Source organism: Anomaloglossus baeobatrachus, chromosome 1 (assembly GCF_048569485.1).
Source record: "Anomaloglossus baeobatrachus isolate aAnoBae1 chromosome 1, aAnoBae1.hap1, whole genome shotgun sequence".
Taxonomy (NCBI): domain Eukaryota; kingdom Metazoa; phylum Chordata; class Amphibia; order Anura; family Aromobatidae; genus Anomaloglossus; species Anomaloglossus baeobatrachus.
The window spans coordinates 952,277,178-952,302,591 of record NC_134353.1 but is presented as its reverse complement, the minus strand read 5'-3'; the positions used below and the strand labels follow the sequence as shown (position 1 = coordinate 952,302,591).

The following is a 25,414-nucleotide window of genomic DNA, read 5'->3' as shown; positions in this document are numbered from 1 at the left end:
GAGGTCCGTCCTCTATGCAATAGGCTTCACAACATCACGGAATGAATCCATGCGGCAATCTTGGACCTGGGCGCCGGCATGCGACTCCTGGGAGCGAGTGAAAAGAGGAACTGACTGCCGGCGTAAACTGAAAGTGCGGTCCTGAAGCCAGAAACGACTGAGGGCTCGTACCAGCTCAGGAACAAACTAGGCCCCTTTTTAGGCTGAGAGAAGAGACTAGGACCGATTTCGAAAACTCAATCTTCTTATCTGGAAGGAAGGCAGGTTGCCTTGGATCGAAAAGGGGAGTTGTGGCCGGAGCACCCCCCTTGTCCTGCTGGAGGACCCGGAAATTGGGGGGGAAACAGCAACAAGAGAGGGCTGTCCGCCCTGATGCCCTTTGTAGAAAGAGACGGCCACGAGGAGCCCACCTATCCAAACAGGTGGGAGTAGGAATCACTCGGCAAGGTCCAAACCGGGAGCCCTGAAGCGAACCCATCTCTAGATTACGGTCCCACGTTTCTAGTGGACGGTGATGCCGCCGAGCCAGACGGACGCTTCTCTGCGTGAAAACCCTGATCGTGGGACGAGAAGTGATAAGTCTCTGAAATTGAAATGACCGCGTCGACACTCGGCCCCTAGAGGGACGCGCTAGAAAACCGCATCCAGATCTGACTGCAAGCATGGCAGCAGTGCCGGAAGGGAGAGAGAGAGAGAGAGAGAGAAGAGAAGAGAAGATGTGCTCCTCACACCCCGGAGGAGCTCTTCACGTGTGGTAATAAACCATCTTCCCGGTCTCCATCATTGTCTGCATCCTTCTTGCCGACCGGCCTGTGCAAGCAAGTACCCGGGATCCGCTATTAAGGCCGGCAAACCTAGGACCTTTGAGACCTCGTGGAAGAGAGGGCCCCGACTCAGAAGAACTGGACGGTCTGGAAGGCGCCACGGAGTATCTGCGAGGAGTTGAGTGAGTTTTGTTAACTATGGTCGCCTGGGCCACTCCAGAGCCACCCTCTGCCTTGGTCCAACTTGAGAACCCTCGAGATAATGGGAAGCCGTGGGAAGATGCCCGAGAGATTGAACTGGCCTCCCGGCCGGGCGAGGGCGTCGACACCTAGTGCAGAGAAGGAGGACACCCTTGATGCACCGTTGACTTGAAAGCTGGATCGGGAGGTCAATATGACCACGACTGTAGGTTTTCCTTCGTCGTAGATCTGGCTGATGACGACCCTGTTGAAGGGCCATTTGCCTAGGCGAGGCCCTTCCTGCCGGGAAAAAACGGCCGTCCAAACGTCCACGGTAGGGATGTGTACTGCCGAGAATAGAGAGCGACGAGATCCGGCCCAGAGCAAGATCCTCTAAACCTCTTCCCTTGACATGACACTCCCTGCGCTTCCCCGGTGGATGATGCACGCCACCGCTGTGGCATGGTTCGACTGGAACCTGACCGGGCAACCTCGTCCCAGTGAAGAAAATCGTAACCAGCTAACCGGATGGTTCTGATTTCCGGAATGTTGAAAAGGTGGGACAACCTCTAGTGGTGTCCCTCGGGACCGTGTTGTGGGATGGTGGGATAGCGTACCCTAGCACAGGAGACTGGTGACGGTAGATACTATCCTCCAGAGGAGAAGGAGACAGGACCCTCCCGAGGGACGGTTACAAGGACTGGCCCACTAGGAAGGGGTTGGCGGGTTCCCAGGGCAAACGGAAGCTACCTGTCTTCGTTCTTCAGTGGGATCCCGTGGAAGGCCAAAGATGAAAAATTGGTAAGTGTACCGCCGCTATCACCTCCACCAACCGCCAAGGACTCGCATACCGAACCCGACTCGGTGCGTTGAAGAAAACTACTCCTGCGTGAAGAGTAACTTCCCTCGGACGGGCTCGAATACCGTGCCTAAAGGAATGATCTACCGGGCCGGGGTCTGATAGGACTCCAAGCGGTAGCTCAGCTACCCTAGTAGCGAAGGAGTGACAATGACTGTCTAAACCCCAAGACTAGGGGAAGTCTGAACCACCAGGTCGTTTATGGGTGGAGTGAACTTAGCGGCCCTGACGAGTAGGCTGTGCAGGGACAGCCGCCCTTATCCCTGCCAGCGCTTCTTAAACAAAGCTGGAATGGTCCGCAGCGATGCAAGGCGGAGGGACTGTTGAGAGATAGAGGCGCCCTGACGTTTGCGGCTCGAACGGACTGGGATCGAGCGGTGAGGCGACGATCCCGAGCGTCTGGGCCGATGCTGGGAACGAGCTGTGCTCTTCCCTCACGTAGCCTAGGGGAAAGAGTACTCCACCCTCACGTAGCCTAGGGGATCCACTGGACTAGCCTATCTCCGAAGGGACGGCCACCTAAGGGCGGAAGGGAAGTCAGCGACTCCTTAGATGTCGCCTCCGCGTTTCAGATCCTGAGTCAGAGGTCTCCACGGTTGGTCACACTGCTGCTATAGGCTCAGGCCGTGCAGCTAGAAGACGCCAGGGCTGTGATGATAAGGTACTTACCGAAGATGTCAACCAGTCCTGAATCGGCAGAGATGGAACGTAGTCCGCTGCGTAGGGTGTCCGTGGAGTCCCTGAGAGACGTCACGTTAGGGATGATAAGCCAGGCTGAACCCTGGCGGGTCGATCACAGGGGGGCATGCCCCTTTTCTCCGGAGCCCCTTTGGAGAAGGGATAATGACAATAAGACTTACCGCTGGTAAACGTCGTGTCTGGTTGTTGTCTGTGATGATGCAGCAAATCGGCGAACTACTGGATGTCCACTGAATACATCACGGGATTGCCGGAAAAGTCCTAAAGGAGACCTGTGTGCTCAGAGAGGAGAAGAGGACTATCTGTGCGCTTATGGTCTGACTCACCGTTTCTTCCAGTCTAATCGCCCTGCGTCGAATATTGGGCGCCTGCTCGGAATCCAGCAGAGGTGGTACGCCTGGGTCATCACCAGAGATGTCGGAAGGCTTCCGGTGGAGCGGTAGTCTGGACCTGAGAATGAAGGAAAAACTAGGGGGAGGCGCCGAAGGCGAGACCTGGCGGGTCCGCTTCGAGCAGAGGATAAAGTCCCTGGTGCGGGACTCACCTCCCCCGGCGAGTGCACTGAGAGAAAAGGGCTGACCGTACCTTTAAGGCTTGATTCATCATTGCAACCAGGCTAATCGTTATGCGCCAAACATCCGGGTCCTCCTGCTTGGAGTCCAGCAGAGGTGGAACGCCTGGGCCATCACCCGAGAGGTTGAAAGGCTACCGGAGGAGAGGCAGACTGGACCTGTGAATTAAGGTGAAGACCTGGGGGCCCGCAGAAGATGAGACCTAGCGGGTCCGCGTTGAGCGGGGGAAAAAAGGTCCCTGGTACGGGACTCACCTCCCCCTGTGCGTGCCCGGAGAGAAAAAGGGCTGTCCGCACCTTTATGGCTTGACTCACCGTTTCTACCAGGCTATTCTCATGTGCCGAACATCATGCGCCCGCTTGGAATCCAGCAGAGGCGGTACGCTTGGGCCATCACCTGAGAGGTCGAAAGGCTACGGAGGAGCAGCCGTCTGGACCTGGGGATGAAGGTGAAAACTCCCCGAGGGGATTGCGCCAGTCCCGTGGAGGTATGACAGAGCGTCGGCCAGGGACGCAGCGTATGCGCACCGATCCGAAGACATCAGCGAGGGGATTTATGGCTTGAGCCCGGGGCGCTAACCAGCCGGCCGGGGCGGGATACCGGGACCTGCTGCGTCAGGGGCTGCGGTGGCTGTGATCACTAAATCTGAATGATTTGGGTGAATTCACAATTGATGTATTATTCTGGGAATATATATTGACAGTGAAAAACCACCGTTCCCTTCTATAAGTCTGTATCTATAGCCAACTAGTTGCCCGAGCACCTGTACAAATCAATCTATATATACCCATATACATATATATATATATATATCCACATATATATATGTACATGAAAACACTAATAAAAACACAATCCTCATATGATTGTGGCTCTTTTGAGGGCTTGTTTTAACTGTTATAACCGGTTGCTGCAGCCTCAGCAAGCCGCACAACGGGAATCCTATTTCTTTTCTACTTTTTTTTTTTTATAAGATGGAGTCTGGAGAGCGGGAAAACACACAGCCACCGCCCCCCCGTGATGCCTGGGGCAGAGCGGAGGGCGGAGACGGCCGGCCGGCGACCAATAGCGCTGTAGTGGAGGGCGGGCCTGGGACACTGGAGCCAAGGCCGGAGCCGGGGCCTAAATTTTGGGGCTGCCGGCGCGCGGGGAGGTAGAGACCGGCGGTCCTACCTGCAAACAGTGGTGGGGCACCGGCGATGACCGGAGCGCCAAGAGAGAGCTGTGGGCTTGAGCCGGCGCGCGCCGCCGACTGCTGAGATGTGGTCGGGGCGCAGACTAGGCCGAGACCGGGGCCTCAATTTTGCAGCCGCCTGGGAAGAAGGTAGGAGAAGGTCTGTCCTACCTGATCTCGGTGGCGCCGGTCCAGACATGGATGCAGTGCAGGCAGGGCGCCCTGCCCCTGCCTGTGTGCCGTGCCCCCGTCCAGGAAGACTGCTGGCTCCGGAGGAGCAGCGTGCTGAGGCAGGGAAGTGGACTCATGATGGGGGAAGGAGCCCCCCCTCAGCAGAAGGCAGCGATGCGGGCCCCATCAGATTTCAGACGTGCTGCTGAGGTCCCATCCCTGCTGTATGCCCCTGTACGCCCTTTGGGGTGATACCGCAGGGCGAATCAGGGGTGCCCACGACAACCTGCCCACACGAACACCCCCAGGAGTGGTACCACGGGGATGGACAGGGGAGAGGGCCCAAAGTCTGAAGCCCCTGCGACCCTGGGGAGTGGTACCCACAGGGCTGCGGAGGATGAGTGATGAAGAAAATACCTGCAGAACGAGAAGACAGGTATGAGAGCGATGAGCGGCGCCGAAAAAAAGGGAAAAAAGGCGCAAAAAGCAAATGGCTGAGGGAGGCCGAGACGGCCCACATCAGCCTCCTACGACACTAAGCTAAAAACTGATTGAGTCCGCCTCCGGCTCAGGGTGTATACTGCTGAGGAGGAGCTAACTTTTTCTGTCTACTTAGTGTCAGCCTCCTAGTGACAGCAGCATAACCCATGGTCCTGTGTCCCCCAATGAGACGATAGAGAAAAGCAGGTAAAAAGCAACGTGGACACATAGCCTTAGGGTATGTGCGCACGTGTGTGTATTACATGCAGTTACGCTGCGTTCTGCACCGCAGCGTAACTGCATGCGTCCTGCGTCCCCTGCACAATCTATGCATATTGTGCAGGGGCCGTGCGCACGTGGCATGTTAGAACGCAGCGATTCGGCTGCTTGCCGAATCGCTGCGTTCTAAGAAGTGACATGTCACTTCTTTCATGCGTTCTGCATGCTGTCTATAGAGAGAGGCAGCATGCAGAGCGCACGAATCTGCCGGCACCATGCGCTTCAGAACGCAGCTTTTCAGCTGCGCTCTGAAGCGCACATTTTCGGTGCGGTGCAGAGCGCACACGTGCGCACATAGCCTGATAGCGTCATTAATTCATCCAGCTTTACAGACATTATCACCACTGTCCTCATTGGGGCTCACAATCTACATTCCCTATCGGTCTTTGGAGTGTAGGAGAAAACCAGAGAAAACACCGGCAGAACATACAGACTCCTTGCAGATGTTGTTCTTTTGGGGATTTGACAGAAACAATTGAAAAAAATGTCTACTTCCTTGTTTGAATGTTTTGTGATGTCTACCAAGATTTATGTTATACACATGTTTTTTTCTGTGTGAGTTTTTGATGTACAATTAGATGTAACGTTTGGTGATTACACTTTCCACATACAGAACATGAAAATGGCTTCTCCCCTCTGTGAATTTTTTGATGTCTGACAAGATTTGATTTCTGGGTAAACCATTTCCCAAATTCTAAACATGAATAAGGCTTTTCCCCTGTGTGAATTCTTATCTGTTCAGCCACAGTTGATTTACTGCTAGAATATTTCCCACATTCTAAACATAAAAATATCTTCTACCTTGTGTGACTTTTCATGTGTCTAACAGAAGTGAATTTGTTAGCAAAGCATTTCCCACATTGTGAACAAGAAAATGGCTTCTCCCCTGTGTGAGTTCTTATATGTATAACAAGCTGTGCGTTCCGAATAAAACCTTTCCCACATTCTGAACATGAAAATGGCTTCTCCCCTGTGTGAGTTTTTATATGCATATCAAGCTGTGATTTCCAAATAAAACATTTCCCACATTCTGAACATGAAAATGGCTTCTCCCCCGTGTGAGTTTTTATATGCATATCAAGCTTCGATTTAAAAATAAAACCTTTCCCACATTCTGAACATGAAAGTGGCTTCTCCCCAATATGAGTTTTTATATGCCAATGAAGCTGTGATTTCCAAATAAAACATTTCCCACAATCTGAACATGAAAATGGCTTCTCCCTTGTGTGAGTTTTTATATGGCTATCAAGCTGTGATTTATCAATAAAACATTTCCCACAATCTGAACATGAAAATGGCTTCTCCCCTATGTGAGCTTTTATATGTACATCCAGCTGTGATTTGCAACTAAAACATTTCCCACATTCTGAACATGAAAATGGCTTCTCCCCTGTGTGAGTTTTTATATGGTCATCAAGGCTTGATTTCTTACTAAAAGCTTTCCCACATTCTGAACAAGAAAATGGCTTCTCCCCTGTGTGAGTTTTTATATGGTCATCAAGGTTTGGTTTCCTACTAAAAGCTTTCCCACATTCTGAACAAGAAAATGGCTTCTCCCCCTTGTGGATTTTTATATGCATATTAAGCTGTGATTTGCAACTAAAACATTTCCCACATTCTGAACATGAAAATGGCTTCTCTCCTGTGTGAGATTTTATATGCATATTAAGCTGTGATTTGCAACTAAAACATTTCCCACATTCTGAACATGAAAATGGCTTCTCTCCTGTGTGAGATTTTATATGCATATTAAGCCGTGATTTGCAACTAAAACATTTCCCACATTCTGAACAAGAAAATGGCTTCTCCCCTGTGTGAGTTTTTCTATGCACATAAAGCTGTGATTTCCAACGAAAACATTTAACACATTCTGAACAAGAAAATGGCTTTACCCCAGTGTGAGTTTTAATATGATCATCAAGGTTTGGTTTCCGAGTAAAACCTTTTCCACATTCTGAACAAGAAAATGGCTTTACCCCAGTGTGAGTTTTAATATGATCATCAAGGTTTGGTTTCCGAGTAAAACCTTTTCCACATTCTGAACAAGAAAATGGCTTTTCCCCAGTGTGAGTTTTTATATGTTCATCAAGGTTTGGTTTCCGAGTAAAACCTTTCCCACATTCTGAACAAGAAAATGGCTTCTCCCCTGTATGAGTTCTTATATGCCCATCAAGCTGTGATTTACAAATGAAACATTTCCCACATTCTGAACAAGAAAATGGCTTTTCCCCAGTGTGAGTTTTAATATGATCATCAAGGTTTGGTTTCCGAGTAAAACCTTTCCCACATTCTGAACAAGAAAATGGCTTTTCCCCAGTGTGAGTTTTTATATGGTTATTAAGCTTTGATTTGTGAATAAAACCTTTCCCACATTCTGAACATGAAAATGGCTTCTCCCCCGTATGAGTTTTTATATGCTTATCAAGGTATGATTTGCAACTAAAACCTTTCCCATAGTCTGAATATGAATATGGCTTTTCCCCCGTGTGAGTTCTTAGTTGTTGATTACCCCTTGTGTGGCTTTTATTTTGCTGAACATTCTGCGTTGAATCAGGAGATTGTTTAGAAACATCAGATGATGGATCTTGGGTGTGAAGGGATGAGAGTTCTTCTGGGATACTGACTTGCTCTTCAGATGTATTCTTTATTATGCCAAAATCTTAAGTCAAAACAATAAAACAGATTTGTAAATTTTATACACTATAACCTTAAAACTTGGTTTTCACTGGTAAACTCAGGCCCCTGACGGCAATATCGTTAAGCTGTCCAGATAGTGATGGTCTTATTACCAAAACAACTCTACCACAAAACCAAAAAGAAATCACATAGAAAATGAGTAAATAATATTGATTACATCCTGACTGTCATACCTGGCACCACAAGCACAGTGTCCATGGCTGCCTGGATATAAAAGGAATTATACTTTCTGAGGCCATAAACTCAAGTGTCTAAATACTCTATAAAAAGAAACAGACAGAGAACAGCACTCCATATGTGAATTGGTCGAGCACAGCAACCAAAGTATTATCTATAGCGCTCACCATAACAAGTTGTGCTAGCAGGTACAACACTGGAAATAGGACAGAAAACCCTCCAGAAGCTAATGCACCAACCTCCGGCTTCCACAACCCAAGGCAGAGAGAGGATTATGGAAGGAAAGGGGCTGCAAAAAGAGGAAACGAGCCAGTGCTGGGGCAATCAATTCTTACAGAATACCGCTCTGCAGCCCCTTTCCTTCCTAGATTCACACTTGCGTTGTGCAGCATCCGTTGCAATCCGCCGCCTTTAAGAATTACGGTAACCGTTGCAGGAATCTGTTTATTCCTCATAGGCTTCTATTAAGGGTGGATTGCAACGGATGGTCTTGCGCTGCATCCGCCCCGCGGCACATCAGATGTTTTGTCGACGACCTTCAGTGATCGTCGGGCGGAAGGAACGCATCATGTAATGTTTTTTGTTGCTGGAAAAATCGCACTATGCAGAATTACGTTGGGATCCGTTAAGAGGCATAATGAATGCCTATGGTGCTGGATTCCGTCACCATGCGTTTGGCGACAGATTCCAGTGCAGGATTCCGTCATGTTCTACTGAGCATGCTCAGCATGTCCAGCAGAACGTTCTAAATCGTTTAAAAGCACTCATGGTCTCTCTCTCTGTGTCTGTCGGTCTCTCTCTCTCTCTGTCTCTCTCTCTCGATCCCTATCTCTCTCTGTCAGTCTCTCTCTCTCTGTCGATGTCGGTCTCTCTCTCTTTCTCTCTGTCTCTCCCTCTGTCTCATACTCCCCAATCACCAGCGCGGCACTGCACGGCTGTCACACTGTGCTGGCGGCTTCTCCTGCTTTTGAAAATGCCGGCCGGTCATTATTCCATCTCGTCATCACTGCTTATGATTGGTTGCAGTCAGACACGCCCCTACACTGAGTGATAGCTGTCTCACTGCAACTAATCACAGCCGCTGGTGGGCGGGTCCATATTGTGCAGTACATTAATAATTTAAAAAAAAAAAAAGCGTGCGGTCCCCCAAATTTTGATACCAGCCAAGATAAAGCCCCACAGCTGAAGGCTGATATTCTCAGGATGGGGAGCCCCACGTTATAGGGAGCCCACCAGCCTAAAAATATCAGCCAGCAGCCACCCGGAACTGCCGCATCCATTAGATGCGACAGTCCCGGGTCTCTACCCGGCTCATCCCGAATTGCCCTGGTGCGGTGGCACTCGGAATAATAAGGAGTTAATGGCAGCCCATAGCTTCCACTACGTCCTAGGTTAATCATGGCAGGCGTCTATGAGACATCCCCCCATGATTAATCTGTAGTGAAAGTAAATAAACACATACACCCGAAAAATCCTTTATTTGACATAAAAGACACAAAAACACTCTTTCACCACTTCATTAATCCTCAAATACCCCTCCAGGTCCGGTGTAATCCACATGAGGTCCCATGATGCTTTCAGCTCTGCTACATAAAGTTGACAGGAGCGGCCATAGAACACCGCCACTCACTGTCAGCTCCACAGAGCAACTGAAGTGAATCGCGCTGTCAGCAGTGACGTCACTCAGGTAGTGCCGATGTGTGCAGTGATGATGGGGCGGTAGTGCCTGCATGTGTGCGGTGATAATGGGGGCTGTAGTGCCTGCGTGTGTGCGGTGATGAGGGGTGCGGTAGTGCCGGTGTATGTGCGGTGATGATGGGGGCGATAATGCCGGTGTATGTGCGGTGATGATGGGTGTGGTAGTGCCTGCGTGGGTGCGGTGATGAGGGGTGCGGTAGTGGCGGTGTATGTGCAGGGATGATGGGTGCAGTAGTGCCGTTGTATGTGCTGTGATGCTGGGGGTGGTAGTGCCTGCGTGTGTGCGGTGATGATGGTGCGGTAGTGCCTGTGTGTGTGCGGTGATGATGGGGCGGTAGTGCCGGTGTATGTGCTGTGATGATGGGGGAAGTAGTGCTTGCGTGTGTGTGGTGATGATGGGGACGGTAGTGCCTTGCGTGTGTGCTGTGATGATGGGGGCAGTAGTGCCGGTGTATGTGCGGTGATGATGGGGGCGGTAGTGACGATGTATGTGCGGTGATGATGGGGGCGGTAGTGACGATGTATGTGCGGTGATGATGGGGGCGGTAGTGACGATGTATGTGCGGTGATGATGGGGGCGGCAGTGTGTGCATGTGTGCGGTGATGATGGGTGCGGTAGTGCTTGCATGTGTGCGGTGATGATGGGGGCAGTAGTGCCTGCGTGTGTGCGGTGATGAGGGGTGCGGTAGTGCCGGTGTGTGCGGTGATGATGGGTGAGGTAGTGCCGGTGTGTGCGGTGATGATGGGTGAGGTAGTGCCGGTGTATGTGCGGTGATGATGGGGGCGGTAGTGCTGGTGTATCTGCGGTGATGATGGGTGCGGTAGTGCCTGCGTGGGTGCGGTGATGAGGGGTGCGGTAGTGGCGGTGTATGTGCAGTGATGATGGGTGCAGTAGTGCCGTTGTATGTGCTGTGATGCTGGGGGTGGTAGTGCCTGCGTGTGTGCGGTGATGATGGTGCAGTAGTGCCTGCGTGTGTGCGGTGATGATGGCGGCGGTAGTGCCTGTGTGTGTGCGGTGATGATGGGGGCGGTTGTGCCTGCGTGTGTGCGGTGATGATGGGGCTGTAGTGCCGGTGTATGTGCTGTGATGATGGGGGCGGTAGTGCTTGCGTGTGTGTGGTGATGATGGGGACGGTAGTGCCTTGCGAGTGTGCTGTGATGATGGGGGCGGTAGTGACGATGTATGTGCGGTGATGATGGGGGCGGCAGTGCGTGCATGTGTGCGGTGATGATGGGGGCGGTAGTGCTTGCATGTGTGCGGTGATGATGGGGGCGGTAGTGCTTGCATGAGTGCGGTGATGATGGGGGCGGTAGTGCTTGCGTGTGTGCAGTGATGATGGGGGTTATCTCTCTCTCTCTCGGCTAAAGAAAACTAAAAGAACGCAACACATTATTTCACAGGAATCCGTTGCCTTTATCACACTATTTACAACGCATCAGTCACATGCGTCACACAACTCATTGTGACAGATGCCGCACAACGCAAGTGTGAAACTAGCCTAAAGCCTGCTTTACATGTTACGATTTCGCATACGATATCGTATGCGATCGTAACCGCACCCATCGTATGTGCGGGACGTTCAATTTGTTGAACATGTCGCACATACGATTTTTTCCCGTCACACATACTTACCCGTCCATACGACCTCGATGTGGGCGGCGAACGTCCACTTCCTGGAGTGGGAGGGAGGGGATGTTCGGCTTCACAGCGACGTCACGCGGCAGCCGGCCAAGAGAAGCGGAGGGGCGGAGATGAGCGGGACGTTGTGAAGATGTAATTTACCCTCTCACTGTATATGCTGTGATACTATGTCATGATATGTATATTTCCCTGGTTGTATTAGTTGTAATTCATGTATTTTCATGGGGGAGCTACTGGTCTCAATGTGTCTCTCTCATACAATTGTAGTCTTGGCATCTAATGTGATTATGTAAATAGCCTGTCCTCTTCTTTCCAGAGTTGTGTATCTAATCTGTAATTGCATTGGCCAGTGAAGGAATAGTCATTGTTCTTTACAGCAGGGGATCCCTTCATCTACTGTGGCTGGCAGACATATTGGAGCCCTGTGATGGACCAAACCATTGATGATAGGATGTGTGTGTGATGGTGGGCTATGGGGGAGGTGTATCTTGCTGTACAGATTCCTATTTCAAGCTGGGTTCATTGTCTTATTTGAACTACTTCTGTGTACATTTCTATTGTTGTAGGTAATCACCCCCTAAAATGCAAGGTTGTATCCTCTTGAGGCACTTCCATTCCTGGGAGTAGGGGGAGGTGGGCCTAGAGTCCAACTAGTGTAAACTCTGCTTACCTGGGAGATTGAGTCAGTCTGTGTGAAACTTGAAGAAAGAAGATTGATCCTCTGGGAGGGAATAGCAGAGGCTGCATCCTAGAGCCGGTGTATGGACAGTTACAGACTGGAGATCAGTGGCCCGTGGGATTGTGTGGAACTCTTTGGACTACTGTAAGGACGATTACTTTGTTATCCGGTCCGAGGATTGTCGGGAAGGGCCCCCGAATCTGTTTTACGTGGACTTATCGTGTGCTGTTCCAGTGTCCTTGTGAATAAACCTGTTGGATCGTCCCTCGGCCTCGTCCATCCTTTGCTCTGTTGTACACCCCGTCACAAACTGGTTGGCAGCGCTGGGATCAGAGCAGAAGGAATGGAGGACAATGGCTCAACATCAGGAACCAGCACTGCAGAGTACAAGACCTGGACTTTGGGGAGCCTGCAATCAAAGGCCCGTGAAGTAGGAGTTCGTTTCAAAGGACTCTCCAAGGAGCAGCTGATTGAGGCGCTAGAAGGAGTCTGTTCGCAAAATGACGTGGAGGAAGGATCCTCACAGCAAACGGAAGAAAGACGGCAGCCGGAGGTGAATACCCAAAAAAGTCAATGGGTTGTGTGGTACAAGGAGGAGATGGCACTGCTTGGAGATGAGGCCACCATAGAAGATAAGAGGGAGGCCATGCGTGGAGCTAAAGAGAAGGAGCGCAGGATGGAGGAGATGGCACTGCTGGATAAGGAGCTCGCTGTGGAAGCCGCGAGAGGTTCCAGACAGACTGTAACCCCAGCACCCATCATGAGGGAACTTCCCAGGGTGTCCCGCAAAGACTTTAAGCCGTTTAATGAGGCTGCAGGCGACATTGAGGGCTTCTTCCAGGACTTTGAGCATCAGTGTCGATTAATGGAAGTCCCGGACAGGGAGCGTGTCCGGCATCTGGTTGGGCTCCTAGAGGGGGGAGCTGCTGAAGCCTATAGAGCTATGGACCCTCGGTGGAACTGTGAATATGCGGATATTAAACAGAGTATTCTAGAACATTATGCTGTGACCCCAGACACTTACAGGACTCAGTTCCGTGCTTTAGCCTGTGATGGGGAAGTGTCTTTTAAGATATATGCTCATAGACTCAAACAAATATGTAATCGCTGGCTGGAGGCAGAGGAGGCCTTATCTTGGGAGACCTTCCTGCAGGTCATCCTAAAAGAACAATTCTTTGCCCAGTGCCCCGCTGAGATCCGGGAATGGGTGCGTGAGAGAAAACCAGCGACAGTGGAGGAAGCTGCTGCTCTCGCTGATGAGGCTCTCACCATCAAGCCTCAGTGGAGGGTTCTGTTGGAGGATGGAGAGACGCCTAACAGCTCCACAACACCGGATGCCCCCAGTTATTCTGTCCCCATTGTTCCCCGTTCCTCTAAGCCACCACATGTTGATACCCGTGTTAATGTGCCTCCAGTTGCTTCTACTGCACTTTCTGGAATACACCGGGGAGAGGAAGTAACAGAGCGCAGGTGTTATGTTTGTAGGCATCCCGGGCATTTGCAGGCCTCATGCCCAGCCAGGCCATGGAGGAATCATCCTCAAACCCCTACAGCACCTTCAGGTGGGAGCCGGCCTCCAAGTTCCCCTACCCCTTACCCAAGAGGACGCCTTGGATGGAGGGAGACCCAGCTCAGATGCTATCAATGTGGACAGCCAGGGCATCGGCAAGTCTCCTGCCCAGCTGTTCAAATGAGGACTGATCCTGCACCCAATCGGATTGTTAATTATTTACAGCCCAGTGCCATGGAGGAAGATGTGGCACCGTTATGTGAGGACTGGCCTAGTGACTCAGCCCCCCATGTTGCACCACCAGGAGTTTACGGGGTGCGACCCGCAGTTATGACGACTTCTGCTCATCGAGGTAAGCACTTGCAGGAGGTTGTGCTGGATGGACAGAGACTTGTTGGATTTTGTGACTCGGGTGCTTTCCTCACACTGGCTGATCCCCGAGTGGTTCGGCCTGAGGCAATCCATAGAGGACCTGGGATTGTTATTGAACTGGCTGGTGGACAATGGAGGACTATTCCCACAGCCACTGTGGCTCTGAACTTTGGTTTTGGGGTCAGGCGATGTGTGGTTGGGGTGATGGGTGGTCTGCCTGCAGCTGTTCTCCTGGGCAATGATGTGGGAGAGCTATGATGCCAATTCGTGGCTGCATGAAGCCACATGTAAGTAACGCTCTGCCTGTGTGTACTTAACCAGTGACCTGTAGAGGTCCCTAGTACGTACACAAGTTGGGAGGGGGAGGGATTGTGAAGATGTAATTTACCCTCTCACTGTATATGCTGTGATACTATGTCATGATATGTATATTTCCCTGGTTGTATTAGTTGTAATTCATGTATTTTCATGGGGGAGCTACTGGTCTCAATGTGTCTCTCTCATACAATTGTAGTCTTGGCATCTAATGTGATTATGTAAATAGCCTGTCCTCTTCTTTCCAGAGTTGTGTATCTAATCTGTAATTGCATTGGCCAGTGAAGGAATAGTCATTGTTCTTTACAGCAGGGGATCCCTTCATCTACTGTGGCTGGCAGACATATTGGAGCCCTGTGATGGACCAAACCATTGATGATAGGATGTGTGTGTGATGGTGGGCTATGGGGGAGGTGTATCTTGCTGTACAGATTCCTATTTCAAGCTGGGTTCATTGTCTTATTTGAACTACTTCTGTGTACATTTCTATTGTTGTAGGTAATCACCCCCTAAAATGCAAGGTTGTATCCTCTTGAGGCACTTCCATTCCTGGGAGTAGGGGGAGGTGGGCCTAGAGTCCAACTAGTGTAAACTCTGCTTACCTGGGAGATTGAGTCAGTCTGTGTGAAACTTGAAGAAAGAAGATTGATCCTCTGGGAGGGAATAGCAGAGGCTGCATCCTAGAGCCGGTGTATGGACAGTTACAGACTGGAGATCAGTGGCCCGTGGGATTGTGTGGAACTCTTTGGACTACTGTAAGGACGATTACTTTGTTATCCGGTCCGAGGATTGTCGGGAAGGGCCCCCGAATCTGTTTTACGTGGACTTATCGTGTGCTGTTCCAGTGTCCTTGTGAATAAACCTGTTGGATCGTCCCTCGGCCTCGTCCATCCTTTGCTCTGTTGTACACCCCGTCACAAACTGGTTGGCAGCGCTGGGATCAGAGCAGAAGGAATGGAGGACAATGGCTCAACATCAGGAACCAGCACTGCAGAGTACAAGACCTGGACTTTGGGGAGCCTGCAATCAAAGGCCCGTGAAGTAGGAGTTCGTTTCAAAGGACTCTCCAAGGAGCAGCTGATTGAGGCGCTAGAAGGAGTCTGTTCGCAAAATGACGTGGAGGAAGGATCCTCACAGCAAACGGAAGAAAGACGGCAGCCGGAGGTGAATACCCAAAAAAGTCAATGGGTTGTGTGGTACAAGGAGGAGATGGCACTGCTTGGAGATGAGGCCACCATAGAAGATAAGAGGGAGGCCATGCGTGGAGCTAAAGAGAAGGAGCGCAGGATGGAGGAGATGGCACTGCTGGATAAGGAGCTCGCTGTGGAAGCCGCGAGAGGTTCCAGACAGACTGTAACCCCAGCACCCATCATGAGGGAACTTCCCAGGGTGTCCCGCAAAGACTTTAAGCCGTTTAATGAGGCTGCAGGCGACATTGAGGGCTTCTTCCAGGACTTTGAGCATCAGTGTCGATTAATGGAAGTCCCGGACAGGGAGCGTGTCCGGCATCTGGTTGGGCTCCTAGAGGGGGGAGCTGCTGAAGCCTATAGAGCTATGGACCCTCGGTGGAACTGTGAATATGCGGATATTAAACAGAGTATTCTAGAACATTATGCTGTGACCCCAGACACTTACAGGACTCAGTTCCGTGCTTTAGCCTGTGATGGGGAAGTGTCTTTTAAGATATATGCTCATAGACTCAAACAAATATGTAATCGCTGGCTGGAGGCAGAGGAGGCCTTATCTTGGGAGACCTTCCTGCAGGTCATCCTAAAAGAACAATTCTTTGCCCAGTGCCCCGCTGAGATCCGGGAATGGGTGCGTGAGAGAAAACCAGCGACAGTGGAGGAAGCTGCTGCTCTCGCTGATGAGGCTCTCACCATCAAGCCTCAGTGGAGGGTTCTGTTGGAGGATGGAGAGACGCCTAACAGCTCCACAACACCGGATGCCCCCAGTTATTCTGTCCCCATTGTTCCCCGTTCCTCTAAGCCACCACATGTTGATACCCGTGTTAATGTGCCTCCAGTTGCTTCTACTGCACTTTCTGGAATACACCGGGGAGAGGAAGTAACAGAGCGCAGGTGTTATGTTTGTAGGCATCCCGGGCATTTGCAGGCCTCATGCCCAGCCAGGCCATGGAGGAATCATCCTCAAACCCCTACAGCACCTTCAGGTGGGAGCCGGCCTCCAAGTTCCCCTACCCCTTACCCAAGAGGACGCCTTGGATGGAGGGAGACCCAGCTCAGATGCTATCAATGTGGACAGCCAGGGCATCGGCAAGTCTCCTGCCCAGCTGTTCAAATGAGGACTGATCCTGCACCCAATCGGATTGTTAATTATTTACAGCCCAGTGCCATGGAGGAAGATGTGGCACCGTTATGTGAGGACTGGCCTAGTGACTCAGCCCCCCATGTTGCACCACCAGGAGTTTACGGGGTGCGACCCGCAGTTATGACGACTTCTGCTCATCGAGGTAAGCACTTGCAGGAGGTTGTGCTGGATGGACAGAGACTTGTTGGATTTTGTGACTCGGGTGCTTTCCTCACACTGGCTGATCCCCGAGTGGTTCGGCCTGAGGCAATCCATAGAGGACCTGGGATTGTTATTGAACTGGCTGGTGGACAATGGAGGACTATTCCCACAGCCACTGTGGCTCTGAACTTTGGTTTTGGGGTCAGGCGATGTGTGGTTGGGGTGATGGGTGGTCTGCCTGCAGCTGTTCTCCTGGGCAATGATGTGGGAGAGCTATGATGCCAATTCGTGGCTGCATGAAGCCACATGTAAGTAACGCTCTGCCTGTGTGTACTTAACCAGTGACCTGTAGAGGTCCCTAGTACGTACACAAGTTGGGAGGGGGAGGGATTGTGAAGATGTAATTTACCCTCTCACTGTATATGCTGTGATACTATGTCATGATATGTATATTTCCCTGGTTGTATTAGTTGTAATTCATGTATTTTCATGGGGGAGCTACTGGTCTCAATGTGTCTCTCTCATACAATTGTAGTCTTGGCATCTAATGTGATTATGTAAATAGCCTGTCCTCTTCTTTCCAGAGTTGTGTATCTAATCTGTAATTGCATTGGCCAGTGAAGGAATAGTCATTGTTCTTTACAGCAGGGGATCCCTTCATCTACTGTGGCTGGCAGACATATTGGAGCCCTGTGATGGACCAAACCATTGATGATAGGATGTGTGTGTGATGGTGGGCTATGGGGGAGGTGTATCTTGCTGTACAGATTCCTATTTCAAGCTGGGTTCATTGTCTTATTTGAACTACTTCTGTGTACATTTCTATTGTTGTAGGTAATCACCCCCTAAAATGCAAGGTTGTATCCTCTTGAGGCACTTCCATTCCTGGGAGTAGGGGGAGGTGGGCCTAGAGTCCAACTAGTGTAAACTCTGCTTACCTGGGAGATTGAGTCAGTCTGTGTGAAACTTGAAGAAAGAAGATTGATCCTCTGGGAGGGAATAGCAGAGGCTGCATCCTAGAGCCGGTGTATGGACAGTTACAGACTGGAGATCAGTGGCCCGTGGGATTGTGTGGAACTCTTTGGACTACTGTAAGGACGATTACTTTGTTATCCGGTCCGAGGATTGTCGGGAAGGGCCCCCGAATCTGTTTTACGTGGACTTATCGTGTGCTGTTCCAGTGTCCTTGTGAATAAACCTGTTGGATCGTCCCTCGGCCTCGTCCATCCTTTGCTCTGTTGTACACCCCGTCACAGACGTAAACATCCCGCCCACCTCCTTCCTTCCGCATAGCTGGCCGGGAGCCGCTGGATGCAGGTAAGCTGTGTTCATCGTTCACGGGGTGTCACACACTGCGATGTGTGCTACCCCGGGTATGATGAACAACCTGACGTTCAATTCTTCAGGAATGAACGACGTGCATGCGATGGACGTTTTACCGTTCAATCGCAATCGCACATAACTGTCACACGCTACAATGTACCTTACGATTCCGGATGTGCGTCACTTACGACGTGACCCCGCCGACACATCGTAAAATATATTGTAGCGTGTAAAGCGGGCTTAAGATGGAAGAGTCAGCAACAGAAATGAGCAACTGAGGAGAGATTTGTTACATTTCAGCATCTTGTGATTAAAAAAAAAAAAATCTGAACATTTTGTCTCCTAGAAGAAAATCAGATCAGACTCTAGAAATACTTTATCCTTTCTCCTATTATTAGACTCGCCTCCTGCACATTCACTGACGTCATTTCATCAGTAAGAATCGCTCAAGAATCCACCCCCAATATCAGGATTAAATTGCTGGACCCCGGACATCCTATCAGGACACAATCTAATATATAAAGCTCAGTGTATGTGTGTGTGTGTGTATATGTGTGTGTGTGTGTGTGTATATATATATGTGTGTGTATGTCCGCTAAAGGAATCCGCACTGTCGCATGTACAATCACGAACTTTTGCACAGACGCCTCATGTGACCCAGGGAACGTCATAGACTATTTTTGGGTGGGAAAATTTAACCCCGTGCTTTCCAGTTACGTTACAAAATCCTACAGCCATTAAACTGAATGGAGCTGAGAGCTATAGTAGGCTATAAATAGCAACTGTCAGTGGTTGCTATAGGAACAAAATAAACTGTTAATATAAGATAGGATAAAGGAATAGAGAGAGACAGAAAAAGACAGACAGACATAGAGAGACAGCCCGGGAAAAGAGACAGCCCGGGAAAAGAGACAGCCCGGGAAAAGAGACAGACCGGGAAAAGAGACAGCCCGGGAAAAGAGACAGAGAGAGAGACAGACCGGGAAAAGAGACAGCCCGGGAAAGAGACAGAGAGAGAGACAGATACAGAGATTGAAACAGACTGATGCAAATACAGAGAGATAGAAACAGACAGACAACGAAAGAGACAGACAGACAGCGACTGGGAGAGAGACAGAGAGACAGTTACTATCCCGGGCAACACCCGGGTACTACAGCTAGTGGGTTAAATATAAGAGGTGACTCATCTTTCATGTAACCATGATATTTGTTATGTGATAATAACGCTCTGCCATCTCGGTCTCTTCCTCCTCCCTGGTGAGCAGCATTACCGACCCTCAGAGCAGTAATCTCCATCCGCTCCTGTTATTTGGGTTTGTCTCCATGTTCTGTATCTGTCACACACTGACATGAGTGTAATAGGAGATAATGGATTCTTGGTCCCTAAACTGGAGAAACCCCCTCATCAGCCCTGACAGCGGATAATAGGAAAGAGCTGGAGCTCGTCCTCGCTCACATCGGCAGAATTCATGTCCAGCTGTATTTTTCCTCTACACTGTGTGCAGAATTATTAGGCAAATGAGTATTTTGATCACATGATAATTTTTATACATGTTATCCTACTCCAAGCTGTATAGGCTTGAGAGTTAACTGTCAATTAAGTAAATCAGGTGATGTGCATCTCTGTAATGAGGAGGGGTGCGGTGTAATGACATCAAACACCCTATATAAGGTGTGCTTAATTATTAGGCAACTTCCTTTCCTTTGGCAAAATGGGTCAGAAGAGAGATTTGACGGGCTCTGAAAAGTCCAAAATTGTGAGAAGTCTTGCAGAGGGATGCAGCAGTCTTGAAATTGCCAAACTTTTGAAGCGTGATCACCGAACTATCAAACGTTTCATGGCAAATAGCCAAGAGGATCGCAAGAAGCGTGTTGGGCAAAAAAGGTGCAAAATAACTGCCCATGAATTGAGGAAAATCAAGTGTGAAGCTGCCAAGATGCCATTTGCCACCAGTTTGGCCATATTTCAGAGCTGCAACGTTACTGGAGTATCAAAAAGCACAAGGTGTACCATACTCAGGGACATGGCCAAGGTAAGGAAGGCTGAAAAACGACTACCTTTGAACAAGAAACACAAGATAAAACGTCAAGACTGGGCCAAGAAATATCTTAAGACTAATTTTTCAAAGGGTTTATGGACTGATGAAATAAGAGTGACTCTTGATGGACCATGGATGGGCCAGAGGCTTGATCAGTAAAGGGCAGAGAGCTCCACTGCGACAGACGCCAGCAAGGTGGAGGTGGGGACTGGTATGGGCTGGTATCATCAAAGTTGAACTTGTGGGACCTTTTCTGGTTTAGGATGGAGTGAAACTCAACTCCCAGACCTACTGCCAGTTTCAGGAAGACAACTTCTTCAAGCAGTGGTACAGGAAGAAGTAGGTATCGTTCAAGAAAAATATGATTTTCATGCAGGACAATGCTCCATTACATGCATCCAACTACTCCACAGCGTGGCTGGCCAGTAAAGGTCTAAAAGATGAAAAAATAATGACATAGCACCCTTGTTCACCTGATCTGAACCCCACAGAGAACCTATGGTCCCTAATAAAATATGAGATCTACAGGGAGGGAAAACAGTACACCTCTCGGAACAGTGTCTGGAGGCTGTGGTGGCTGCTGCACGCAATGTTGATCTTAACCATATCAAGCAACTGACAATCTATGGATGGTCAGCTGCTGAGTGTCATCAGAAAGAAAGGGGGCTATATTGGTCATTAATTTTTTGGGGTTTAGTTTTTGCATGTCAGAAATGTATATTTCTAAATTATGCTCAGTTATATTGGTTTACCTGGTGAAAATAAACAAGTGAGCTGGGAATATATTTGGTTTTTATTAAATTTGCCTAAAAATTCTACACAGTAATAGTTACCTGCAAAAACAAATATCCTCCTAAGATAGCAAAATCTAAAAAAAAAAAACCACTCCAACTGCCAAAGATATTAAGCTTTGATATTTGAGTCTTTTGGGTTGATTAAGAACATAGTTGTTGATCAATAATAAAAAAATCCTCTAAAATACAACTTGCCTAATAATTCTGCACACGGTGTATAACATAACAGCACATCCCGTGTTATCACCTGCTCCGGGATCACAGATTCATTCATATTCATGTGTATTTTACATGAAGGGTTAATATACCGCTGGAAAAACTGACACAGCAAAGGGCGGAAAAATAGGAATATGTGACTTGTGTGCGTTATTGGGTGGTCTGTACTCACCGGGGCGGTGATCTGTAGGAATCTCCTCTTTACTCCGCTGATCGCCCCTCACATTTCTCTCTGGAGAATTAATATTGTTCAGATTTTTATCCGGATCCAAAAACTGCAAAACAAAATATTGTAAAAGTCCCCGGGAATAATGGAGATAAGATCCGGACATGTGAGGTCTGTGGTCAGCTGTGATCCTGCCGTCTCCACCGCTCTCATTACACAAGTATAAAACATCTAATACTGGAGGAGAAAACAAGACTGAACACAAGGAGGTCACAGCCGTCTACACCTCATAGGGGAGATCTCCATCTACCTGAGGATCCTGTGGAGGAGGAGGAGGAGCGGGACATCTCTCTGGGGTCGTCCTCGTACTGGAGAGACCTGCAGGAGACACAGACAGGACGGACATCATTATTACATACAGATAATTATAGGCCGGGTGTATTCAGTCCTGTCTATTACCTGGTGATGTGCGGGGCTGGTGCTCCTCCATCATCACCTCCTTGTACCGGTCCTTGTGTCCTTCTAGATACTCCCACTCCTCCATGGAGAAATAGACTGTGACGTCCTGACACCTTATAGGAACCTGACAACACAATGATACCGTCATCACCCAGAATCCTCCAGTGCCGTCTTGTATAATGTCCCAGCATTCCCAGCAGTGTCACCTCTCCAGTCAGCAGCTCAAGCATCTTGTTGGTGAGTTCTAGGATCTTCTGGTCATTGATGTCCTCATGTATCCGGGGGTGAGGTGGAGGCCCCGGGATTGGGCTCAGGGTTCCTCCCCGTCCTTCAGACACAGGGGCCTGACAGCGATCACTGGAGGTCTTCACTACTGTGTAATCCTGAGTGTGGAGACATTAATAATATCACTACAGACATTTCCAGAGTCCATCACCTCCCCGGTCATATCCTCTGTTATCCCCATAGATAATGATGTAATGTGACGACATCAGAACCTCTCACCTCCCTGGTCATATCCTCTGTTATTCCCATAGATAATGATGTAATGTGACGACATCAGAGCCTCTCACCTCCCCGGTCATATCCTCTGTTATTCCCATAGATAATGATGTAATGTGACGACATCAGAACCTCTCACCTCCCCGGTCATATCCTCTGTTATTCCCATAGATAATGATGTAATGTGGTGACATCAGAACCTCTCACCTCCCCGGTCATATCCTCTGTTATTCCCATAGATAATGATGTAATGTGACGACATCAGAACCTCTCACCTCCCCGGTCATATCCTCTGTTATTCCCATAGATAATGATGTAATGTGGTGACATCAGAACCTCTCACCTCCCCGGTCATATCCTCTGTTATTCCCATAGATAATGATGTAATGTGGTGACATCAGAGCCTCTCACCTCCCCGGTCATATCCTCTGTTATTCCCATAGATAATGATGTAATGTGATGACATCAGAGCCTCTCACCTCCCCGGTCATATCCTCTGTTATTCCCATAGATAATGATGTAATGTGGTGACATCAGAGCCTCTCACCTCCCCGGTCATATCCTCTGTTATCCCCATAGATAATGATGTAATGTGATGACATCACAGCCTCTCACCTCTCCAATAAGATGGAAGATTATCTCCAGACTCAGGGTTAATATCTTCTCCATAATTTGGTTTTTGTCCTTATTCATCTTTTATGTCAATCAGGAAAAATCAAAAGAAAACAACAGATCATTTATTGTAAAGAGGATGAGATGATGTTGAGAAAAATCAACTAAAAACACAAAAAAAATAACTGAAGAGAATAAGGGGAAATTATGTGAAAAGATAAAACAGTGCAGATGTCGTCTTCCCTTTTTTTCTGTCGGCGCCAACTGAATCTGATCTGAGGAGGAGACTGCAGCAGATCGCGCTTGGTCATTATTCTTGGTCATAAAATTGTCCAGTTAAGGTACCATCACACTAAACAACTTACCAGCGATCCCAACAACGATACAACCTGATAGGGATCAATCACAAAAGCAAGGGAAAATCGGGACCTCATTCTTTAGTCATCAGGTCACTCCCAACACAATACACTGGAACCAATAGACTCAGAAAAAAACTGGGATTTATATGACCCATAGATATATGTCACCAGATTATCAATCAACTCAAAGAACTGTTTTATAATTAATTTATTTTTATTATTAGAAAAATACAAAAACATTTTTATTACTAAAATCAGTACATATCATGTAATAAATCACAAAACAAATAACAAGCTCATAATTCCAAAAAGGAGGGGCAGGACAGATAGTGAGGACACCAGTAAAAAGCCCAAAAAGAGGGAGGGAAGCCGAACATCAGAGCCTACACAGACCCAATCTATCCATGGGCACTAATACACGTATAGTAACGTGTCTGGAGCATATGCAGAATAACTATAATCTAGGTGGAAAAAGATCCCTGCTATTCACCAAACGGAAACTAGATGGCGCTCAAGCAACATTTAACAATCAAAATGTGCCCCTTCGTTACAGCGCTGTATTAAAGGCACCGTTCTCCAGACTTACCTATATTAATCACTAGTGAGGCTCAGATGTCAGGTCCCTACTCTCGCCCGATGTACGTTTCGAGCTAAACTTCTTCGGGGGCCATGTGGGAAGTGAAAAGGAGTGTGTTTAAATAGAATGGATGCCATAAAAAGAGCGCATGTGGGGGGCGGTGTTATGCACACGTGACCACCGCCCTCCAACCATTCCAGGGGAAGCATGGGTGGGAGGACATCCTCCTGATGTCACTTACCCATAATTCCCCCAGAATTACAGAAATGGGGAAAATGATAACTTTTCATTTAAGCCGTGTGGGGACATTGTCCCTAAACGTACGATCCAGCGGCACTCAAGCTGCGCCAGGATCCATTTTTTATTGCCACCTCTTGATCCGAGTTGAACTTGATCAATCCCTCTGATTTTTAATTTTGTAGGATCACAATTATGGCGCAGCTTGAAGTGGTGCGGGATCGTCCTAAGAGATTCTGAATCCTTCACCTCCCGTGCCGCAATTATGTTTCTGACGTGCTCCCTAGTGCGGACGCGGAGTTCTCTGGAGGTCAATCCAATATATATCAAATTGCAATCGCACACGGCATAATATATGACGTATGTTGTATTGCATGATATAAAACTACTGATTTTATACTCCCTCGAACCGTCCGCAGTAGAAAACACGCCTGTCCGAATCAGATTGCGGCACGCCAAGCATGATCCGCATGGGAAACAACCCACTCTGGGGCTGCCACTGCCAAAAAGAGGACGAATTCTTGGCACATAATGGCTCTTCACCAAATGGTCTTTTAGGCTCCTTCCCCTTCTGGCAGTCAGTAAAAGTCTAGCCGTCAGGGCATCCCTCAAGGACTGGTCGGTCTGCAGAACCGGCCAGTGCTTATTGAGAATGCGTCTAATTGCTCCCCACTGGTTGTTGTACGTCGAGATGAACCGTATCTGAGGTGGTCCCGGTTCATCCCTCCGCACCCCAGGTAGCAGTTCCATACGTGGAGTATTCTTAGCTCTCTGGTAACCAGCCTTCACACATCTGCAGCTGTAACCCCTATCAAAGAATCTTTCCCGTAAGTTGCCAGCCTGGTGTTCAAAGAAAACATCATTAGAGCAGATCCTCTTTAATCTCAAAAATTGACCTGCTGGAATGGCTCTAATGGTTGAGTCTGCATGGGAAGATGAGGCGTGAAGCAGGGCATTCACGGCAGTCTCTTTCCTATAAAGGTCAGTTTGTATAAACCCCCCACCGACATTTAGCACCCTGATGTCCAGGAAATCGACCACGTCCCTATCTGTCCTATAACTCAACTTGATGTTATATGGGTTGTCGTTCAGGTCTGTCATGAAGCTGTGCAGTTCAGAACCAGTACCCCTCCAGATCATAAAGATGTCATCTATATATCTATACCAGCACTGCGCATGGGCTGCGGCCGGCACGCCATCGCCGAAAACCCCTCTCTCCCAGAAGCCGAGAAAGAGGTTTGCGTACGACGGCCACAGGCCGCACCCATCGCAGTGCCCCGTTCCTGGAGGAAGTACCGGTCCTTAAATAGAAAAAAATTGAGTGTCAATATAAACTGCAACAGCTCCAAGACCAGACCCTGAATCGATTTATCCCAATTGCTCATGGACAG

The 25,414-nt window shown here is 48.9% G+C and overlaps 1 protein-coding gene across 1 annotated transcript; it reads right to left on the bottom strand.

The window, feature by feature from the left end:
- Positions 1–5,429: 5,429 nt before the first annotated feature.
- On the bottom strand, positions 5,430–25,124 carry LOC142259775 (uncharacterized). Its single transcript, XM_075331894.1, has 7 exons — positions 24,510–25,124; positions 22,854–22,931; positions 21,944–22,120; positions 21,738–21,861; positions 21,589–21,656; positions 21,285–21,387; positions 5,430–7,837 (listed from the first exon to the last, which is right to left on the bottom strand). Exons 1-7 carry the CDS (start codon positions 25,122–25,124, stop codon positions 5,976–5,978), a joined length of 3,027 nt encoding a protein of 1,008 aa, XP_075188009.1. The 3' UTR covers positions 5,430–5,975.
- Between the last annotated feature and the right edge of the window lie 290 nt (positions 25,125–25,414).